The sequence below is a fragment of the Salmo salar genome, chromosome ssa22 (genome assembly GCF_905237065.1).
Source record: "Salmo salar chromosome ssa22, Ssal_v3.1, whole genome shotgun sequence".
Classification (NCBI taxonomy): Eukaryota; Metazoa; Chordata; class Actinopteri; order Salmoniformes; family Salmonidae; genus Salmo; species Salmo salar.
In genome coordinates this window covers 11,621,930-11,643,756 of record NC_059463.1, presented here as the reverse complement: position 1 = coordinate 11,643,756, position 21,827 = coordinate 11,621,930, and the positions used below count along the sequence as shown (strand labels likewise).

Below are 21,827 nucleotides of genomic sequence, written 5' to 3'. Positions count from 1 at the left end.
ATGCTGTCATTTGTGTCCAAGGCGAAGGCTCTGTGTGTGGCGCGTGCACGTGTGTATTAGGACTTAAATACTAGGATCCTGATGTTGTTCTATGTCTGTCTCACCACTCCAGTCTCGGGCTGGTACTGCCCACGTACAGTGAGAACCACATCAAGGCTAACCTGAGTGATCAGATCCTGCAGGTGCAGTGTAAGTACCAGGAGACACCCAACACCTGCCCTCTCTCTCTACTCTTTCTCTCTCTCCCAAATTTGACCTTACGCCCCCCCTTACTAAGTCCTGCATCCGGGGTCTCCAGCGAACACCATCACAGGGACGATCAGAGTGGAGCGTTCCGCTATACCCCCCCCTCTCCTCTCCTCTCCTCTCCTCGCCCCCCTCTCCTCCCCTGTGGCAGGGAAATCTTGGGAGTGAAACTCTTTCGTCCCCCCCCCCCCGTCCCCCCTATCTACCCTCTTGTCTTCATACTGTGCTGTATACTATGGTGATTTTTTTTCTTCACAACTGTTGAAGAAAAAATCGGAAAATGACAGAAAGGTGAAAGCTGTGGTTTTACTGTGTTATTAAGGTGAAAATAATGGTGTCCTTCTGCTATTATTTTTCTTTGCCAAATGCTCTCGCCTCTTCTCCACCAACAAGCAATGATTCTGAAGCGTCTGTGTTTGAAACTTTTTTGATGTTTCCAAACCGGTGAAAACAGGCATGCTTTTCACTCTTTTCTCTTGTGTTTTAATTATGTTTTCTATTGAGTTGTGTTCCTGTTGAGTTCCTAGATGTGTGATTATTTTCTGTTGGACTGTTCCTTGTAGCTGTTTTGTATTTAGCTTTGGAATCATTCAGTAGATAAACTCCCATGGCCCGTGACGAGGGTCTGTCCTTCCTCTGTGGGAGTTTGGGTTTAGTGGGTCTCAATGGGGACACCTGTTGTCTCTCTCATGCTTTCTTTCTCCAGACCGTGTTGCTCCGCTTTTTTCCTGGTTCGTCCTGTTCTGTTTCTTTTGGGATCCTCCATGGTTAACTTTCTCAGTTCTGTTTTTTTGTCCTTTACTGTTTCTTCTTTCGCTTTTCCTTTTCCTCATTCTGTTCAGTTTCTTGTTTGCTCTTGCAAAAAAGGTGTTTGTTCTTCGTTTATTTTCTTTATCGTCTGTTTGACTTAATTGGTTTCTTTCTTTTGAAAAAGCAATATTTTTATTCAAATAATAATTGAATAAAATATTGTCTGTGACCCCCCCCTTCCCCTACCCCTACTCCCTGTTTCTTTCTTGCTCACTACTTCTCTGACGGATCCACACAGTTCCATACACGAAGGGCAAGTATACTCCATATTGGTCCACATTCCCTACCTTTACCTCCTACTCCCTACTGCTGCCTCTTCCCACACCTCTCGTCCTTAACCTCCTCCCACCCTCGCTGCCCCCCACCCTCACCTGTCCCAGCCTGCTTGCCTCTGTTCCTGCCCGTCTTGCCTTCAAGACCCTCCTCTTCCTCCTCCTCGTTCTCCTCTTCCTCCTCACTCTCCACCCACCCACCCACCCTCCTGCTGCAGCTTAGACCCCATCTCTTTCACGATGGCTCCTCCGGTCTCCAACCTCACCCCCACGTCTCTGGTGCTTCAGTCACGCTCAGGTCTCTAACACCCCCAAACACCCGAAGAAGACACATAATATCCACGTTCTCTGTTAAAACCTTTTGTATTTCGTCCCTCTACACCTCCCCTCTGTGGATAGCTCTCTGGTTGTATCTCACTTTACTATCCATCGCTCTCTCTCTCTCTCTCTCTCTCTTTCCTTTTTTTCTCCTCGCTCCAACTCTCTGTGTACCCTTTCTCTCGATATTTCTCCCCCTCCATCTCTCTATCTCTCTCCCTGTCTTACAATGCCATTGTAGCTGAAAGGATGTCTTAACTCTCACACCAGTGTACAGGAGTTGAGGGAGCCGCCATCGGTTCCAAAGGTCCCAGTGGAGCTAAGGACGTTCTCCATCTTAACTCTCCTCACACTAGAGCAGGCGAAAGCCTCCCTGTAATGTTAAAGCATATTTTGTCATTATAACGTAGTTCAACAAACTGAACTTAACCCCATTGTTTTATATTAGTATAACTAAGGCTGATCCCATTTGAGTCTCATTTGAGTCCATTGATCCCCCGTGGTAGTACATCTAAGAATGTCACCACAGTTTATTAACTATTTACAACATTATCATGATTGCTGCATTTAGGCTATTAATATGTTAGCTTGACTAAGGCCACCTGCATTTTAGCCAAGCTGTTTAAGCCCAGGTGATTTAGTCCCCATGTTAGCCTTGAGGTTATTTAGCATGCTACCTACTGAAGTTGAGTCCGTATTAGAACAACGGACTGTGTTAGTTAGCTCAACTGAATTGTTCGTCCATGTTAGCCTTGCTAAGGTTATTTAGCATGTTAGCTTTACTGAAGTTGACTCCATATTAGAACAACAGACTGTGTTAGTTAGCTCAACTGAATTGTTCGTCCATGTTACAGTAGCTAGTGTTAGTGCTGCTGACTGATCTCTTTAGGGCCACACTGTGGACCACCCTGGTCCTCTCATGTTGTTGGGCACGTGGCAGAGCGCCCCGTGGCACCTGCCTCGTGTGTCGTCCCTCTGTAACCCCTGTCTCCATCAGCTTGTCTCCTTCCTCCCCCTATCAGCCCTCAGACTGCTGGGGGAACGGCCCTCTACTTCCTCCTAAAAAACAACCATGACCCGGATGTGCACGGCACTGTGGGCGCAACACTACCTGGGCACGCGTAGAACTGCAGTCAGGCCTTCAATTCATTCGTTTTCAAATATCTACATCTCATCTACTTTCTCATGATTTCTAGAGATGATCTGAAATGTAAAGGAAGTCAGATAACAATAGATATATTGCTGTGTTTAATGAGGTTCAGAGAATCATAGATATAACAAAAACGTATTTATCTGAATAAAAACACATTAGGTTAGCTTACAAGAGGTTAAGCAAGTTGCCCATTGATATGCCCTTCACAATGCAATGCATTTCCCCTGATTGTGTGTCTCTCTGAGCCGTGTCCCCTGCCAGTCTGAGGGATGACCACTTCCATCAGGACCCCTGCGCCACCACCTCTCCCTGCAATAGTTGGCCATGTTGATGCCTGCCTGTGAAATGCACTCATTATGGATTCATCTGTCTGAGAACTCACTTCCCGTCATGGTGTGTGACGGGAGTCAGTTCTCCGACATAAGAAAATAACAATTAACGTCAAAATCAAATCAAAATGGTTGGCTTGATCTGGTGATGATTTCTCAAAGGTGATGAACTAAAGTGGAAAATGAGTAAGAAAGTGAGTGCTGGTTGAAACTGTTAAAGGCAGAGTCAGGTTGCATTTGAGGCACCATATTGGCTAATGCTGGTGTATCCCCCATGATTCCTCTTCGGTGTTGCTATGGTAACTCCCTTCCGCGTTCCCTGCACCCCTGAAGAACAGCCGCTGTGTACCCAGAGTCCCCCACTGTCCGGCTCATGGCTCTTCCCAGATAATCTTCCCCTTTCTGTTGCAGATTTTGAATCTCTGCTGCCAAACAGTTTTGAGTCTGAAGGACATGTATTCATAGCTCCCAGGTAGCCCTGTGTGAATGCTTGCTGTCTTCCCATTTGTTTTGATGGTCCACACTGTGGTGTTTATCCACCACCTTCAGCCCACAGCATTACCCTGTTTATTATCCTCCACCTTCATCCCACAGCATTACCCTGTTTATTATCCATCACCTTCAGCCCACAGCATTACCCTGTTTATTATCCACCACCTTCAGCCCACAGCATTATCCTGTTTATTATCCACCACCTTCAGCCCACAGCATTACCCTGTTTATTATCCACCACCTTCAGCCCACAGCATTATCCTGTTTATTATCCACCACCTTCAGCCCACAGCATTACCCTGTTTATTATCCACCACCTTCAGCCCACAGCATTACCCTGTTTATTATCCACCACCTTCAGCCCACAGCATTACCCTGTTTATTATCCATCACCTTCAGCCCACAGCATTACCCTGTTTATTATCCTCCACCTTCAGCCCACAGCATTACCCTGTTTATTATCCACCACCTTCAGCCCACAGCATTACCCTGTTTATTATCCACCACCTTCAGCCCACAGCATTACCCTGTTTATTATCAATCACCTTCAGCCCACAGCATTACCCTGTTTATTATCCACCACCTTCAGCCCACAGCATTACCCTGTTTATTATCCTCCACCTTCATCCCACAGCATTACCCTGTTTATTATCCATCACCTTCAGCCCACAGCATTACCCTGTTTATTATCCACCACCTTCATCCCACAGCATTACCCTGTTTATTATCCTCCACCTTCAGCCCACAGCATTACCCTGTTTATTATCCACCACCTTCATCCCACAGCATTACCCTGTTTATTATCCACCTCCACCACCATGCCTAAACCCCAATCCCTCAACCCCCAACACTTCAACGTCACACCAATAAGTCTCCTCAGCCACTGGTGATTTGTTATTGTCAGTCACACCTCTCATTTCTTTTCTTGTGGGGTTTAAGACTGTGCTTTTGATTATGTTGTTGTTGTTGTTGTTGCTGTTGTTGTTGTTGCTGTTGGTTTTCTCATATCCTGGTTTGACTTTGTGTGTTTTTTTTGTTGACAAAGTGAGGAGTGTGACGACACTTGTGTTTTTATTTAGCTGATTCTGAAAACAACATCATTTATATTGCCCACTTATTTGGAATTTCAGTGCATTCAATCCTTCTCCCTTCCCGCCCAAGTAACCCCTCCCATCCCAAAACGTACCCCCCCTGCCCCAAGCACTGTTCCTGTGCTCCCACACACCTTTTGCATGTCGCCCGTTGGTGCTGCATGGTTTTGTGTGTGTTTGCATATTCCAGAGGTTGTTCAGTATGTAATCTTGAGAAAATAAAGATAAAGATATAATGTTAATGTGTATAAAAATAAAGTGACTGAAAATCCCCCACTTTTGCATGTTTTCTTTGTGCCATGATCTTCATCCTGTAAGCTCCCAGCTCTGTGCTGAGAGACTGACAAGTGTATTCACTCAGTCTGCTGTCAGTGTGTGCTGCGTTCACCAGCCCTCCTCTATGCCATATTTCACTCTGACAGCCTGTCTCGTCAGCATGTTTGAATATCCTGACAACCGCAGGACATGCATGCGTATGAGTTCTACGAGTGTGTGTGTGTGCTGTGAGAGTGTTTGGGAATGTGCATTTGGGGTTCATGCATTGTAAATAAGTGCTGTCCGTATCCCAGCTCAAAGAATATACTGTAAAAGACAAGTGGGAAGCCAGACACTGTATGTGGGTGTTTGTTCTCAAATGTTGTTGGGGCTAAAAAATGTCACCGCTGACTGTCCTCAGGGAATACTGCAATGAGCTGGAGCTCTCCAACAACAACACTGACTTCCTGCTCAACTTCATCGCTCTCATGGAGAAGGTGACTCCTGACTCCAAACAATGTGAGTCCCTCCATTTCCCTCGGGAGAGACTACCTCTCTTCTTACCGCAACCTCGCCACTTGTGGAAATGTAATGGCAGGATCAGAGTTCTCATTGTTTACGTTTTACCTCTATGCACAGTGCTTGAATGCACAATCTCAATCAACAATTTGCTGACAATCATAATGCCTCTTAAAGCATGTCCCCTTCCTCCCTGTGGTCTAAAACAGGTGACAACCTGCTCCTTCATAACCTCATCCTGGACACTGGCATCATCAGACAGCTGGTGGAGAAGGTGTGGAAGACCAAAGACCTCACCACGTGAGTAGAGGATTGCATGTGTACTATTTGTTTGTGTACTTCCTGTATTCTCACTCACCTGTTCTGGTTTGCAGATATGGCTTTTTGGCAGTGTTTGCTGCAACAGATGGAGGGATTACAAGAGTGTTTCCCAACAAGTGAGTGATTCATTAATCTACCTAACTTTCATTCAAAGTTGTATGTGCAGCACATTGCATGTAAAGCCTCCCAAACATTTGTTTAAAACATTGGACCAACTTCAAGTGCCTAAAACATATCTAAATTGTACATTTTGATCATCTTGCTTGTAAACAAACATATAAACCGGTACTAAATATCCAGGATAGTTGGGACCAAGGTTGCTGCCGTTACGCGTTACAGTTTAGTAGCTTCTTGCCCTGGCTCTCTGTCCATAACTTTTAATGTTGTGCTGATCCTCAGGGCTGCTGAGACCTGGGAGGAGGACCCTGAGCCTTTTAATGCCAGCTATTACCGCCGTAGTCTGGACAACAAGGGCTACATCTTCAGAGCGCCTTATCGTACCTGTGAGTCATCATCTGTCTCACCACCACCCAGGCGCTACTACTAAAATCCTTATGGGATCTGTTCTGTTGACTTGTTTGTTGTTCACTCCATCCCTCCTGTCTTCTCTGTGTCTCCTCCTCTTCCTCCTCTTCCATCCCTTCCTGTCTACTCTGTGTGTCTCCTCTTCCTCCTCTTCCTCCTCTTCCGTCCCTCCTGTCTCCTCTGTATTTCTTCCTCCTCCTCTATCCATCCCGTCTCCTCTGTGTGCTTCCTCTTGCTCCTCTTGCTCCTCCTCCTCTTCCTCTATCCCTCCTGTCTCCTCTGTGTGCTTCCTCTTGCTCCTCTTCTTCCTCCTTCTCCTCTTCCCATACAGTGAATGATGAGCTGCTGAACCCAGAGAACGACACCATAGGGATCCTGGTCAGCACTGCAGTGGAGATCACAGTGGGAGGGAAGACAATCAAACCTGCAGGTGGGCCGTCGCCGCTCCGCCCCGCACCCGGGACTCTGGGACTCTAGGAGGGGAGGGTTCATTAGCATTGGTGGAGGCATGATGAGTAGTATGGTTTGTTACTCAACTGCAGGCATAGTAGGAATTTGGAGGGAAAGAAATGTCTCACAGTAGGAGGAAAATGTCTCTCTCTCTCCCCCCTTCTCTCTCATGTCTTTGGGAATATCTCAATGTCTCTCCCTCTGTGTATGACTAGTGGTCGGAGTAAAGCTGGATCTTGAGGCCTGGGTGGACAAATTCAAGATCCTGGCTAGCAACCAAACAAGTCCAACAAGTGACAACCGCCAAGTCCAACAAACGGTAACAAACATAAGGACAAGCTGGAATTGAACCCACACAAAAACATATGAAATTGGATTTTTTTTCTGCCGATCCTTGATGATTATTTGTTCTTGGCAGTGTGGACCAACCAGTGGCTGTGAGATGGACTGTGACGCCAACAGCGAAGTAAGATTAGTAATAATGTTACTATGACGCTTTCAATGGTAGAATATGCTTGAAACTCAGATATCGTTTCGAGTTGAACAGACTTCCAGTGGGGGAGGGGGGTTGTCATTGTTGTCCATCTGTGTCTCTATCCGCAGGACCTGCTGTGTTACCTGGTGGATGACGGTGGTTTCCTGATCATGTCCAATCAGAAGGACTACTGGAACAAGGTGACGTGTCCTGACAGTTAATACAGAGCTTTATTGAAGCCAGTCTATCCTTGACCTAGCTGCATGTTGTATGACTCTGTATTCCTCTCTTCTACAGATTGGCATGTTCTTCAGTGAGGTGGACCCTTACCTGATGCATGCTCTCTACAACAACTCCTTCTACAACCGGAAGCAGTCCTTTGACTACCAGTCTGTGTGCGACCCCGTGCCGAGCAGCAACACCGGAGCTGCACCAAGAGGAGTGTTTGTGGTAAGGACAACAGTGAAAGATATGGCTGTAGCCCTAATGAATGAATGAATGAATGAATGAATGAATGAAAGCTTGAAGGCTAGCAAATGTTAAATTGTGGAGTACTCAATGTGTTCATGTGTTAATGTTTCCCTCTTTTCCTCTGGGTGTGGTCAGCCCACCATTGCAGACTTTGTGAACCTGGCCTGGTGGACATCAGCAGCTGCCTGGTAAGACCAGAGAATACGAAAATGCTATGACCTGAAACACACACTGCTAAAACAAAGCCACATACTTGCATCCTTAAAACAATATAAAAAATACACGTGTTTAATGTGTGTATTTATATTGTATTATACAGGGCACATTTGGAAAAGAGACCGAGGTCTCAATATGTTTTGCCTGTCAAAATAAAGACTAAATAAAATTGTTTCTGTCACAGGTCCCTATTTCAGCAGCTGCTCTGTGGAATGGCTTACCACAGTTGGTTTGTCACAGGTGGGTACAAAGCAGAGATATTCTGTGCTCTATGTGTTTACCCTACACTTTTTAAGTGTTATATCGCTGTCATATGTTTCTTTATAATGGAAAGCGATTGCAACACGAGACTGTACTAGTAATATATCGGATGGGGGCGAGCGCACCCACTGTTGGGAGCGGCCATTTGTATTTAGCAGTCACTTGAATTGTTTTTGTATTGTATTGTTGTTGCTTTAATAAAAATGAAATACAAATGTATTTGTCTTTGTCCGTTGTAGATGAGGTGGAGGCTGAGGGGATGGACTCCAGAGAGACCAGCTGTGTGACGATACAGACTCAGTTCTACTTCACCAACATCAACAGTTCCTATGACATCCTGCAGGACTGTGGCAACTGCTCCAGGTGACTTCACTATACACTAACAACTCAAACACAAACATGATTCACGGAACATGAAGTTCGGTAATGGTCCTTAATTCATCTAAAAGTGTGTGAAATGCTATCCGAACTAATGAAATAGAAACATCATTAAGTAAATGAGGCTAGAGCTGATCCAACATTAAACAAGCTGGTCATATAAGAAGAGTTTGTTGTTGACACTGTCTCGCTCTCTCTCTGTAGGCTGATCCATGCCAAGAGGTTAAACAACACAAACCTGCTGTTTGTGGTAGCAGAGAAGATGCCCTGCAACACCTGCGAGGTGGAGAAACTGTCCCAGGCGGAGACAGAGTGTATCCTTACCAATCAGGGGAGAGCGACTGCCCCCTCTCTTTGAAGCCACGGAAGTTCAAGGCCGACCGCGGTACTGCAGGCATTGTTAGCAGAAAACAGGATCCCCAATTATAGTGAATGGAAAAATTGCAATCTTCGTGGTCAATCTTTGTGTAAATCATAGTACCAATAATTATTTCTAATGTATGTCCTATTTTTTTTAAATCGCACACAAGAAGTTTTAATAATATACCATATTATAAGGATAGTTTATACTGAACAAGAATATAAACGTGCAACAATTTCAAAGATTTTACTGAGTTACAGTTCATATAAGGAAACCACTCAATTTAAATGAATTCTCACTAACAGGAATATAAACAAATTTGTGCACAAAATTTGAGAGAAATAAGCTTTTTGTGTTCATGAAAAATGTCTGGTATGTTTTATTTCAGCTCATGAAACATGGGACCAACACTTTACATGTTGCGTTTATATTTTTGTTCAGTGTAGACGATAATGGCAGACTGCAGTTACCCGGTCGGCCTTCAACTTGAGTTACTCAATGAGAGGGGGCAACACTGAGCTAGCCTGCAGTACCCCGGTCGGCCTTCAACTTGAGTTACTCAATGAGAGGAGGCAGCACTGAGCTAGCCTGCAGTACCCCGGTCGGCCTTCAACTTGAGTTTCTCAATGAGAGGGGGCAGCACTGAGCTAGCCTGCAGTACCCCGGTCGGCCTTCAACTTCAGTTTCTCAATGAGAGGGGGCAGCACTGAGCTAACCTGCAACGTCACTCCCTGGACTAGCTCAAACTGTACATGTTATCTCTCCGTGTTAATCCACTTCATGTGTCTTCAATGCGCTATTGAGTCTTCACATAGGAATGAATGGTGTCACGTGATCGATGGCTTTGTCTGTTCATATATACAGTCATTGTTACCAACCCATGCACACCTGCTATTGGGAATCTTCTCCTTTCATTTGTCTCTCTTTACCGACTCGTTAATAACAGTGGGTGTTTTTCACATTCAACTCACTGGTGTTAATGTCAAACCAAGTACATTTTTGCATGTTGTGTTAATCTTTGAGTTAAATGTTTTTTTCATGGCATAAACCTGTGTAAGTGGGAAGCTATAGGGCAGGTGTATAAACACATGGAGACTTGAGAGTGACTATACAGTATGCATGTAGGTAGTGTGAGTCATTCCTTAGCCACGCCTCTTCCAGTCAAGGACGATAACCCATCATGTGAGGATATGAGTGCAGCGAGGTATCGAAAAGGGCCAACTGTGTGCTACGACTACAATCTCGCTGTAAGACTTACACCTGAGCGTACAACTCAGCACTGTGTACACAGACTCGAGAATAATCATGCGCACAGACCCTATTTTCACAAAGACACACACCATCGATATTCATTTTGTATTTTCAACAATTTGACTATATCACTCTAAACGTGTCTCCTCTCCTCTCCAGGAGAACACATCTGACTGCGGGCGCGGCCACTCCTTCCGCCCCTCCTTCCAGACCCTGCTCACGATTCAGCTCGTCCTGCTCTATCCAATCGCCAGCACCCATATTCTGCCCCTCCTACTTTAATTTTCCTCTTGTCTGCTCCCACCAGCTTTGTCCATCCTAAAGCCCCCGCCCTCTCCCCTCTATTCCCCGCCCCTGCTCTAGTCGTAGGTAATAATGGGACTTTCTGCCACCTGCAACTCGGAAGCCCTGAGTACCGCACTACTGTACCCAGCTAGCTTCTATTGTTGTCTCTTAGTGACGGTTGCAGGACCTTTATGTCCTCAGCGAGTTACCTACCGTCATCCATTTGAAGATATTTAGGTGGTGTTCCAACCACTACAATCACCAGAGGCTGTCAGAATTGAAAAGGTCCCACCCACATCAACAGGACAAGTGAGAAGTGAGAAGTGAAAAGACAAGTTGGATGCCATGTCACAGAGCTCCAGCCGTCATGGATACAGCAGAGTTTAGGTTGTCTGTTTCCGCCTCTGTTAGTCAGACGGGATGAGGAGACATTGCCTCCATCGCTCTCATTCATCTCTGGTCTGCTCAGAGTCTCACCACTCTGTCATGTGTCTCTCATAGGGGGCTACTGTGCGTACCATTCAGCCATTTATAGTTACTGTAACAAGAAAATGAAGGGGAAAAAAATTGCTTTCAAGTATACAAAAACATACAATTATAAACTGTTGAAGTGATGAGTATTCAAACCATATATTAGAGTATTATTTGCAATGGAAGTTGTTAGGTGTTACATGAATTTATTTATGCACTATATCTACTTCTTGCCAAGATGAGATAGACTTTTCATGTGGTCTTATTTGTATAGCCAAATTAGCGAGCGGAAAAAGAAAAAGGCAGAAACGGAAGCTGCAGAAATTGTGGTAGAAATAACTGAGATTTGAACTGACAGCGGCTGAATACCGATTCTTCTTGTGGGTCCTCTACTGTTCTTCACTTGAAGTTAGAACTTTTTCTGCCCCTGGAAGCATGGCACTGTATATATAATCATTGTAACAAATGGTAATATGGAACTATTCTATCAAATAGTAGTCTTACAAAGAATAACATCCGACGTCTTTGATCATCCTAGTTGACTAATATTAGGTAATGAATAGGTAATTATGTGTCCGAATCGGACAAGGCAACTTCTAACTTTTCCCTTGCAAAAAAAAAAGCAATACTTGCCTACTCCTGTTTATTAGGGATCGGTATTTAGCCTCTGAAAAGTCTGACCGTTTGGGCTTCATTGTTGTAGGTGGTGTATAATACAGTACTATCCTTTCTGATCAATGCTACAGATGGATGATGTAGGACCCCAGTGACAGCTAAGCCCTCTGCCAATCCTCATACAGCCGCTCCACCATGTCCGCTAATGTTCCTAGGACTGTATTTGTATGCGCTTATAACCTGTTGCCACCACAGCAGATAAACAAATATCTATTCCGACAGGCCCGTAAGCATCTCATTTTAGATGCGGGTGGGTTTTGGCAGACCTTAGCTTGTATTACCTTTGACAGATGCTGTATAACTTCAGACCATTTGCTGCTGGGAGATTGGGGCTTAACATTTCCCGTATAAAGAAATACAGCAAAGGTCACTACTACTTATGGTGACGACTGAACTGCAGTCAGGGTGTGTAATCCATGTCATTCTGATCAATTTGAAGTGAAATGTCATTAAACTCCCATATTTAGGAGCCACTCTCTGTTGTCATAGTGCCTTGGTGCACTGTTTTGGAAAGCATTGGCTATAGCGCTACTGTGCAGTACCTTTATAGAACAGCCACCCTAATGGCTGTGGAGCTACACGATTTTTATAGAGCCAGTCTATTGGCTATCTATCTACAGTAGCTTTATACACCATATTGACTAGGAGGATATTGCATCTTAATGTAGACATCCAAATTGGCTGTGGCTATTAGCTGCTGTTCCGTACCAGGGCTAAATGATTGCCACCATATAACGTTGCTGTACAGTACCTTTACAGGGCCATCTATAAAGCTACACTATCAGTATAAAGCGACTCAACTGGCCACAGATCTACCTTTACAGAGCCACCTGACTGCTATCGTTGCATTTCTGCCTGAACCATATGTGCGTTTGTGTTTGTGTATGGGTGTATGTTTGTGTTAACCCTCAAAGGGAATGTCTTTAAAACTGGCCTGAGAGGATGAGGAATGACACTTGTGGTAGCGTAGCTGTTTGTTGTTCCAATTCCAATGAGGAAGAAGTGTTATATCAGACGTAGTTATGGAGATAAAAATGATCCAATCCATTTTCTTCTGGCCGGTTTTCTCAATATATTGTCATGAGGGAGCTACATTCACGGAGGTGTTCAAAAGAATGTTTAATATGTCAGTGTTTTTTGGTTTCTAAGGCAACATAGTGACAAAGCCTCTCTTAATGCCTTAGTGTTCTATCAAGCGCTAATTCAGTGTTCTCGCTCTTACACACACACACACACACACACACACACACACACACACACACACACACACACACACACACACACACACACACAGCATACACACACAATGAGCCTCTCAAATATTTACTTTTCTCCGAAGACTTTCCCAATCCAGAATGTTGAGCTCTGAATTTGAAGGGGTTTAGATTTTCATGTGTCCGTTCTTCTATATAAAGTTATGTGAGTTTCTTGTACACATGCCGCTTTGATTCCTGGTTGGAGTGGAGGACTTTCATAGTTTATATTTAACTCTGAATCTGTGTTGACTCTGAAATCCCTCCACTTCTCCTCGCTGTCTCAGTTTGTTAAAGTGGACACATCCTAAACCCCAAAACCTCCTTTACTGTGTAACCATAAATACACACATAATGTACTGTACAGTGAACAATATCATTTTTGGCAAGACAAATGTTAGGTAATTGCATCATTATTTCAATGACTGGGCCAATGACTGGGCCAAAAAGAAATTCTGAATCTGTAATTGGCTCCTTTCAATGTATGGGTTCACCATTTTAGAAATTACTCTTGTAGTTCTATTGTATTCTATCACAGCAATTGTTTGTCCCTCTGTAGATCGCAACATTCACATGTAACACTAACAGTTATACCTACACATGCACAGATGGGGATGTTCAGCTGTAGACTGAAGTAAGCCAAGGATGTTTATTCCCCCTTGTGGGATGTCAGAGGCTAGCTCAGGGAGTGGGTCTCCACAGATCAGCATGGGACTGTGTCAAAATGAAGGTCAAAGAATCATGAGTATGTCTGTGTGTCCCCCGAAGTGGACACAAGATTGTGCTGAGGGACACAGGTCTGTTTTCTGTGGTTTGCGAAATGTACTTTTTGCCAAAAAAATAAAATAAAATAGGAACAGCTTGGGGTGAGAGGAAGGGGTCTGCTTTACGGCCAGCCCCAAAGGGAGGGTCTTCACGTGGCTCCTCCCCTGCCCCTCCTTACCCTTGCCGTGTCCGTGTAGGTGCGTCTCTGTGGGAAAGACACGTATGTGATTCTGTAGTCTGTAGTCTGGTGCTATGTGACCATGTTTGCCAAATGTGTAAAAAAAAATAAAAAATAATAAAAATAGTAAAAATCTGTCAAATTTTAAGTGAAGTAAAAAATAGGAATAAAGTAAAGATAAGTTTGAGATCTGAAATCAACCGTTTTTTATTTGATTTTTGATTTTTTTTTGTGTGTGTGTGAGTGTATGTGTGTGCGTGGAAGATTTAGCTCCCTCTCTCTGGGCATTGGTCCACGTCGCTCCATTCTTTTGTACTGATGAAGCTAAAAAAAAAAAGAAGAGGGCAAAATTTGTAAAATATTGTGTCTGTGACTCCTTGTAAAATATTTTCAAATTGTTTATTACAGAGAATCAGTTATTAAATAATGTTCATATTTTTCACTTCATTTCATTGTGTGGTGTTTGTTTTTGCATCTGTAATACCAGGACTCATGTCAGGTACATACATCCTGTATAGGCTACAAACACACAGTACAAGTACAGTATATCAACAAGAGCATAACGAGTTGTACTGAACCACAGTTACAGGTCTCCAAAACACCACACGCTAGTCTTTGATAAAAATAAATCTAGACTAGCTTTTGACAAATTAACAAACAACATACAGTATCGATTTTTTTTTTTTATATAACTAAATGTTGGAGTGTTGGAATAGGAATGGCCGTATAGTGCTGCATCCATGGACAGATATCCCAAAGACACTGAACAACATCACAACGTATTGAGAAAGTCAGTGAGAGCTCTGTGCCACGTGGCCGGGTCGTCCAGATAGCACGGATGTCCTGCTCCTTTCATCACCGCAACCTTGTGATTGGCCAGGCTCCTCAGGTTGTTTAGAGAAACCTCTCCAAGCTGAGCATCCTGGTCTCCATAGACAATCAAAGATGGAGTCTGGAATGAAAGTGGAGGTGGTTAGTTCAAATGTTACCCGGTGTCACATACAATGGCCGCGATTCAATCTGAGCGCGGGTTGTATACGACGCAGCTTTTGAAGGAAATTGCCTTTGAAAGCGGCATTGTCTACAACCCGCGTTCGGATTGAATCCTGACTAAAGTCACACAGAGCACCGAAACACAAGGCATGTTTTGTAGGAGAAAAATCTATGTTTGCAACTAACCACAGAAGAGAAACCAACCACAGAGGAGAAACCAACCACAGAAGAGAAACTAACCACAGAAGAGAAACCAACCACAGAGGAGAAACCAATCACAGAAGAGAAACCAATCACAGAAGAGAAACCAATCACAGAAGAGAAACCAACCACAGAAGAGAAACCAACCACAGAAGAGAAACCAACCACAGAAGAGAAACCAATCACAGAAGAGAAACCAATCACAGAAGAGAAACCAACCACAGAAGAGAAACCAATCACAGAAGAGAAACCAATCACAGAAGAGAAACCAACCACAGAAGAGAAACCAACCACAGAAGAGAAACCAACCACAGAAGAGAAACCAACCACAGAAGAGAAACCAACCACAGAAGAGAAACCAACCACAGAAGAGGCAGGGGCGGGACAAATCTGTCGTTCAGCCCCTGAACAAGGTAGTTAACCTACTGTTCCTAGGCCATCATTGAAAATAAGAATTTATTCTTAACTGACTTGCCTAGTTAAATAAAGGTTAAAAAAAATAATAATAAAAAAAAAGAGAAACCAACGACAGAAAAGAAAGAGCAGAGAGCTATAATCCCTCAACACACACCTGTATGCTGCTGTACTGCTCTGCTGTGAATTTCTCAGTGCAGATGGGAGCCACAGGGATGTAAGCCCGGACCAGAGCCTCATGCTGGAAGAGGAAGGGCAGGGAGTACATACCACTCAGGGAGGGACTGACCACCACCACTGGCCCCATCCCCAGTGCCTCACACACCTGCTTCAGGAACCCACCAGGGGCCAGCTCTCCTACAGCAGAGGGGGCTACTGCTGACTTAGATTGGCCAAAACCTGGGGGTGGGGAGGTGGGAGAGAGCTGGGGTTACAGGTCAGAGGTTCATTGAGTAATACATTCTCACTTACTACTATTTACAACCGAAGCTCACCTGGTAGGTCGATGGCCACTGCACGATAGCCAGCTTTGGCCAATGTCTCCAGTGTTCCTATATTGAGCCAGTTCTCAGATGAGAAACGGATGCCGTGCAGAAGCAGGACAGACAGATGGACTTCACCTGTGGCCGGTTCAGCTTGTCTGTAAAACATAGGTGCCTTGCAGGATCCCACATGCAAGCTCCCTTCTGTCATTTTAGCAGCACACATCCTATGAAGGAGGTTTGAAATAAAAATATATATAAATTGGGTGGTTTGAGCCCTGAATGCTGATTGGCTGACAGCTGTGGTATATCAGACCGTATACCATGGGTATGACAAAATATGTATTTTTACTGCTCTAATTACGTTAGTAACCAGTTTATAATAGCAATAAGGCACCTCAAGGGTTTGTGGTATATGGTCAATATACCACGGCTAAGGGCTGTGTCCAGACACTCCACGTTGCATCGTGCTATGAACAGCCCTTAGCCGTGGTATATTGGCCATATACCACACCTCCTCTGGCCTTATTGCTTAAATATATCATTACCAAACATCAGAAGACGGTGAAAAAGTTCAAGCCAAAGTCTGTAAGAATGACATAATAATTATAACTAATGAACAACTAACTATACTTTAGAATTGGTTTTAGTAACAAGGAAATCCTTGCTCTTTTAGCACGTAATAACCAAATGAGTGTAAAAGTATTAGGACCTCGAAGAGGTTTTGTCACAGACTGGGTCTTTTCAGAAGGAAGAACCACACGAACCTGGATGTGGTATTGGAGTATGTGCAAAGTGAAATCAACGGTAATAGATAAATGCAAGACTAAAGATGGTTGCATCTCCATGAAATTCAGAGAGGTTTTGTAGTAACACAAGACATTATACGAAAGATCTATAATCAAGCTGATCACTCAATTCTCAAGGCGTGAAGCTTAGGCACACACGACGCCGATATGGCATATAGACTAATTTGACAAAGTGAAACCATATGGTATTGCAATAAATGGCTGCATAGATGCTTTAGCCATTACGGTATGTTTTGTCAGCCTGGCTTCATAGACTAGACGTGACATAGTAAATGTAAATCCAAGACACTCAAATTAGTATGATATGTTACAGTACGTTTGGTATGGTTACATAAGACAGAATGATACTTAAGCAAAATTGGTTGGGGTGGATTGGTGGGCGTACAACGCAAACGTCTAGCAACCCAAACGTTGCGTGTTTGGATCTCATCACGGACAACTAACATTTTAGCTAATTAGCAACTACTTACTAGCTATTCTGCAACTACTTAGCATGTTAGCTAACCCTTCCCCTAACCTTAACCCTTCAACCTAACTCCTAACCGTAAACTTAACCCCTAGCCACACCAAATTGAAATTCGTAACATATCATACGAATTGCAATTTGTAACATATCATACGAAATGTATGATGGAGATTCATAAATTAATACATACTATACGAAACATATCAAACTAATGGGCGTGTTCCGGATTTCCATTTACCATGTTACGTCTACACCTGAGTCCAGGTTGGTTTAGTCTTTGGAAACCTTGTTACTAAAGCCAATGCTTTTAGTAGAATTTAGAGTAGAATTTCACAAGGCATTTCAACTTTCATCTTGAAATATAACTGCGACTTTGTTCTCAAAAGGTATACTTTATTCTCAAAAATGTAACGTTATTCTCAAAATTAAATTTGGACTTCATTATCAAAATATTTTGACTTTATTCTTGAAGTTTAATTTCGAGTTTTTCAAGCACTTATCTGTGCAACAAAAAATAATCCAAGTACCAAACCAGTCGCGTAACTTGCGGGGGGGGGGGTCAAGACCCCCTAATATTAGAGATAGGCCAATTTGACCCTCTCAATAATACCATGATGAATTTGATGGATTGGGAGAAAAAAATTCCCACCATAGTTACTGGCTTTCTGTGGCTTTACACACTGTTCTACTGCCGCCAATTATGCTTTTGGTATGGTATGACCCGGTCCTCAGAGGCCATTGTTTGTGAAGGGAAAAAAAGTTGTGCAAGGCTTGTAAGGAGAACGGAGCAATAGCTCCTCTTTTTCTCTCTCTCTCTCTCCTCTCTCTTCTTAACAAACCCTTAATTCTGTGAGCTGGCATGTAACAAATAAAGAAGTACAGTAAATTCATAAGCACGAATAAGAATTATATAGAAAAGGATATTTTTCAAACGGCGAGTTTCTATTGTGAAGTAATGAGATGTGCATCTCGCGTGTGAGCGGTATTTCTCAAAATGAGGGATAATTGGTAACAGTTATATTGGGCTCAATTTTGTGAAAGACAACTTTGGTAGTATTATAAACTATTAAAAAACTGGTTTCTATTAGGTTACATCATTTGAGAAGTAGGCTCAAACATGCCTGTTTCTCTCCCCAGTCAGAGGCAGCATGCCTGTCTCAGACTCTGACCAGCGGCAGCAACTTATCCTCCTTAGTTATGTTTAGAAAAAAAATGTGAATGCCAAAAATTGTGGGGGGAAAGCACTCATGTTTATGCAACCGTATAATCACTCTAAGAATACTCCCAGAACCAACTTGATATTTTATTTCAATTGAGAAAATCTACAAAAGAAATTGTCCCACCCTAGTCATAATTGATAGGGATGCACCTGACATTCCACAGCAGTAAGCTGTTTTTTTTGTACGTACTGTTTCTTGATGAGTAAAATGTATTCTATTTTTGTGGGGAGTTTAAGGGGCATGGGGGGAGGGGCATATGATGTTCCCCCATGATGAAAGGGGGGCAAAAAATTTTAGAAAGCTGTGGGTCTAAGACACTGCATCTCAGTGTTAGAGGCGTCACTGCAGTACCTGGTTCATATCCAGGCTGCATCACATCTGGCTGTGATTGGGAGTCCCATAGGGCGGCGCACAATTGGCCCAGCGTTGTCTGGCTTTGGCCGGGGTAGGCTGTCATTGTAAATAAGAATTTGTTCTTAACTGACTTGCCTAGTTAAATAAAGGTTAAAGAAAATCTAGCTAATGATTAGCACAAATACAAATGTGCAACCCCATGCTTCAGCCTATTTATTTATAGCCACTACGCTACATTAGTTGGGCTACAGGTGCTATTGCTAAATAACACGCCAGCCTGAATAAAAGGAGCAATATGTCGTTAGGCAAATTTTTGGAGTGGAAAATTATATTTTAATGGGTTCACCATAATTTTATTTTCATTAATTTTGGAATATAAAAGTCACTAGAGCTGCGTTCAGTACAAAAAAAAGTAATGCAACGGAAACAGTGCCTTTCTGAACGACCAGTTGAAAAATAAGAGGTTGGGTTGTGGGTTCAAAATACACAGGGGCCCTTCAAATACGTCACTCATTGTTTCAAGCCACACCCACCAAACGAAGCAAACATAGGCTACCTTTTCAAGAACGTTGAAGAACATTTTGAGGAAAAGTGTTTCAGTACAACCCATTATGCAATGTAGAAAACGTTCAATCGAACTGAATGGACCCCAGAACTGACTTTCTCATAGTAGCCAATAGTGGTTACTTCCTGAACTGATAGTTAGACCAACAGTTTAAAGTAATACCAAAATGATTGGTTCTTCAGTTTGTATTGATTATGGATCCCCATAATTAAGGCAGTTTATACCATTTTAAAAACATTACAATACATTCACAGATTTCACAACACACTGTGTGCCCTCAGGCCCCTACTCCACCGCTACCACATATCTACAGTACTAAATCCATGTGTATGTATAGTGCGTATGTTATCGTGTGTGTGTGTGTGTGTGTGTGTGTGTGTGTGTGTGTGTGTGTGTGTGTGTGTGTGTGTGTGTGTGTGTGTGTGTGTGTGTGTGTGTGTGTGTGTGTGTGTGTGTGTGTGTGTGTGAATGTTTGTGTTGCTTCACAGTCCTCGCTGATCCATAAGGTGTTTTTTTATCTGTTTTTTTATCTAATTTTACTGCTTGCGTCAGTGACTTGATGTGGAGTAGAGCTCCATGTAGTCATGGCTCTCTGTAGTACTGTGTGCCTCCCATAGTCTGTTCTGGACTTGGGGACTGTGAAGAGACCTCTTGTGGCATGTCTTGTGGGGTATGTAAGGGTGTCAGAGCTGTGTGCCAGTAGTTTAAACAGACAGCTCGGTGCATTCAACATGTCAATACCTCTCATAAATAAAAGTAGTGATGAAGTCAATCTCTCTTCCACTTTCAGCCAGGAGAGGTTGACATGCATATTATTAATATTGGCTCTCTGTGTTCATCCAAGGGCCAACCGTGCTGCCCTGTTCTGAGTCAATTGCAATTTTCATAAGTCCTTTTTTGTGGCACCTGACCACACGACTGAACAGTAGTCAAGGTGCGACAAAACTAGGACCTGTAGGACCTGCCTTGTTGATAGTGTTGTTAAGAAGGCAGAGCATCACTTTATTTTAGACAGACTTCTCCCCATCTTAGCTACTACTGCATCAATATGTTTTGACCATGACAGTTTACAATCTAGGGTTACTCCAAGCAGTTTAGTCATCTCAACTTGCTCAATTTCCACATTATTCATTACAATATTTAGTTGAGGTTTATGGTTTAGTGAGTGTTTTGTTCCAAATACAATGCTTTAAGTTTTAGAAATAGTTAGGGCTAATTTATTCCTTGCCACCTACTCTGAAACTAACTGCAGCTCTTCGTTAAGTGTTGCAGTCCTTTCAGTCGCTGTAGTAGCTGACGTGTATAGTGTTGAGTCATCTGCATACATAGACACTCTGGCTTTACTCAAAGTCAGTGGCATGTCGTTACTAAAACATTTTAAAAAGCAAGGGGCCTAAACAGTTGTGGTTGGAATATATTGACACAATTATCAGGAAAGTTTTGGATGTATTTCCCCTTCAGAATTCACGCATTTATTATCATTACTTTCACCTCCCAGGGGGGCATGACCCCTCTAGAAGGGTGTTGACCCTGGAACCCATTGACCTGGACCCCCCAATTTGCAACACAAAGTTACACCCTTGACCACCACCGGTGATTTATTTTTTTTCTCTTCACTTGGCCCTAATACTCTTCTGTACTTATCCTAAAGTCCTGTTTAACGTTTATGTCATAGGAGGCTCTGTAAACACATGTAGAGTACTACAGATGTCACGTCATTAAAAACCATGTGATAAATCACATTCATCTGCTACATTAGGCCTGTTGGTGGTCGATTGATTGTAGCCTATTTAGTTCATATCTAGTGTCGGTCACTAGCGGTTCTGGGGAAGGCAGGGTGGGCCAGTGCCCCTGTGACAACAATTTTGAACCCCCTTGTGGCCCCCCTAAATGTGGAGTATGAAATAATTTTTACATAACTCATTTTTGCTATCGTTCTTTTTTTACATCCTTTATTAGACAGTGGCAACGACGATGATTATGAACATGGTCTTTTGCCTGCTAATGCCTGCAATGCAGTGAAGAAAACGATATGACAACAATAACGTCTAATGTAACTGGCCCCTCTAACAGTACAACTGGCCCCAGCTTGGCCCACCCAGTTGAAAAGGTCTAGAACCGCCACTGGTGTCGGTATGCGATTGGTTGCGTGTGTGCTGTGCTGTAGAGAAAGCTATACTGTCGCATTCCATGTTCGCTTGGCCGAGCCACACAAAATGAAATGAAGCCTGAGGATTCCAGGACAGTTTTATGTAATCGATCGAAGTTACAGCTCAAAGCGTATTGCCCAAACAGTGATCAAAGTTCACATTTTCTCTTTTAAATTTGCAAACACATTTATTCACAACGATTTGATTAGCCGAAATGTTAATGCATGTAAGATAAATATATATTTACCTTCACGCCGTCTTGACTGGCTTCTGTCTGAACTAAGTTGTCTTAGTAGTTTCACTTTTCAACGGAAAAACAGTCTACTGTAGTTGCAACCTGGATTCTACTGAC

At 43.2% G+C, this 21,827-nt stretch overlaps 2 protein-coding genes across 5 annotated transcripts in view; one reads left to right on the top strand and one right to left on the bottom strand.

Moving 5' to 3' along the window:
- LOC106582605 (voltage-dependent calcium channel subunit alpha-2/delta-2) overlaps nucleotides 1-14,268 on the top strand; it is a 367,039-nt gene extending 352,771 nt beyond the window's left edge. For 2 of the 4 annotated variants that reach the window (XM_045705259.1, XM_045705261.1), the window contains 18 exons: nucleotides 113-189; nucleotides 1,295-1,309; nucleotides 3,540-3,600; nucleotides 5,388-5,485; nucleotides 5,695-5,785; nucleotides 5,860-5,922; nucleotides 6,206-6,309; nucleotides 6,663-6,761; nucleotides 6,997-7,100; nucleotides 7,200-7,247; nucleotides 7,385-7,456; nucleotides 7,554-7,706; nucleotides 7,863-7,915; nucleotides 8,128-8,183; nucleotides 8,444-8,567; nucleotides 8,787-8,896; nucleotides 10,105-10,190; nucleotides 10,354-14,268. In XM_045705259.1, coding sequence (XP_045561215.1) covers nucleotides 113-189; nucleotides 1,295-1,309; nucleotides 3,540-3,600; nucleotides 5,388-5,485; nucleotides 5,695-5,785; nucleotides 5,860-5,922; nucleotides 6,206-6,309; nucleotides 6,663-6,761; nucleotides 6,997-7,100; nucleotides 7,200-7,247; nucleotides 7,385-7,456; nucleotides 7,554-7,706; nucleotides 7,863-7,915; nucleotides 8,128-8,183; nucleotides 8,444-8,567; nucleotides 8,787-8,896; nucleotides 10,105-10,190; nucleotides 10,354-10,476 — 1,537 coding nt within the window. In that variant the 3' untranslated portion in view covers nucleotides 10,477-14,268. Of the gene's footprint in view, nucleotides 1-112; nucleotides 190-1,294; nucleotides 1,310-3,515; nucleotides 3,601-5,387; nucleotides 5,486-5,694; nucleotides 5,786-5,859; nucleotides 5,923-6,205; nucleotides 6,310-6,662; nucleotides 6,762-6,996; nucleotides 7,101-7,199; nucleotides 7,248-7,384; nucleotides 7,457-7,553; nucleotides 7,707-7,862; nucleotides 7,916-8,127; nucleotides 8,184-8,443; nucleotides 8,568-8,786; nucleotides 8,897-10,104; nucleotides 10,191-10,353 lie in introns of all 4 variants that reach the window. The other 2 variants (XM_045705262.1, XM_045705260.1) reach the window with 2 other exon arrangements.
- Nucleotides 14,213-21,801, bottom strand: ab14b (Abhydrolase domain-containing protein 14B). The gene is given in 4 exon segments (NM_001141848.1): nucleotides 14,213-14,773; nucleotides 15,587-15,828; nucleotides 15,924-16,138; nucleotides 21,723-21,801. Coding segments are annotated over 3 exon segments (636 nt in total). The 5' UTR covers nucleotide 16,138; nucleotides 21,723-21,801; the 3' UTR covers nucleotides 14,213-14,593.
- Between the last annotated feature and the right edge of the window lie 26 nt (nucleotides 21,802-21,827).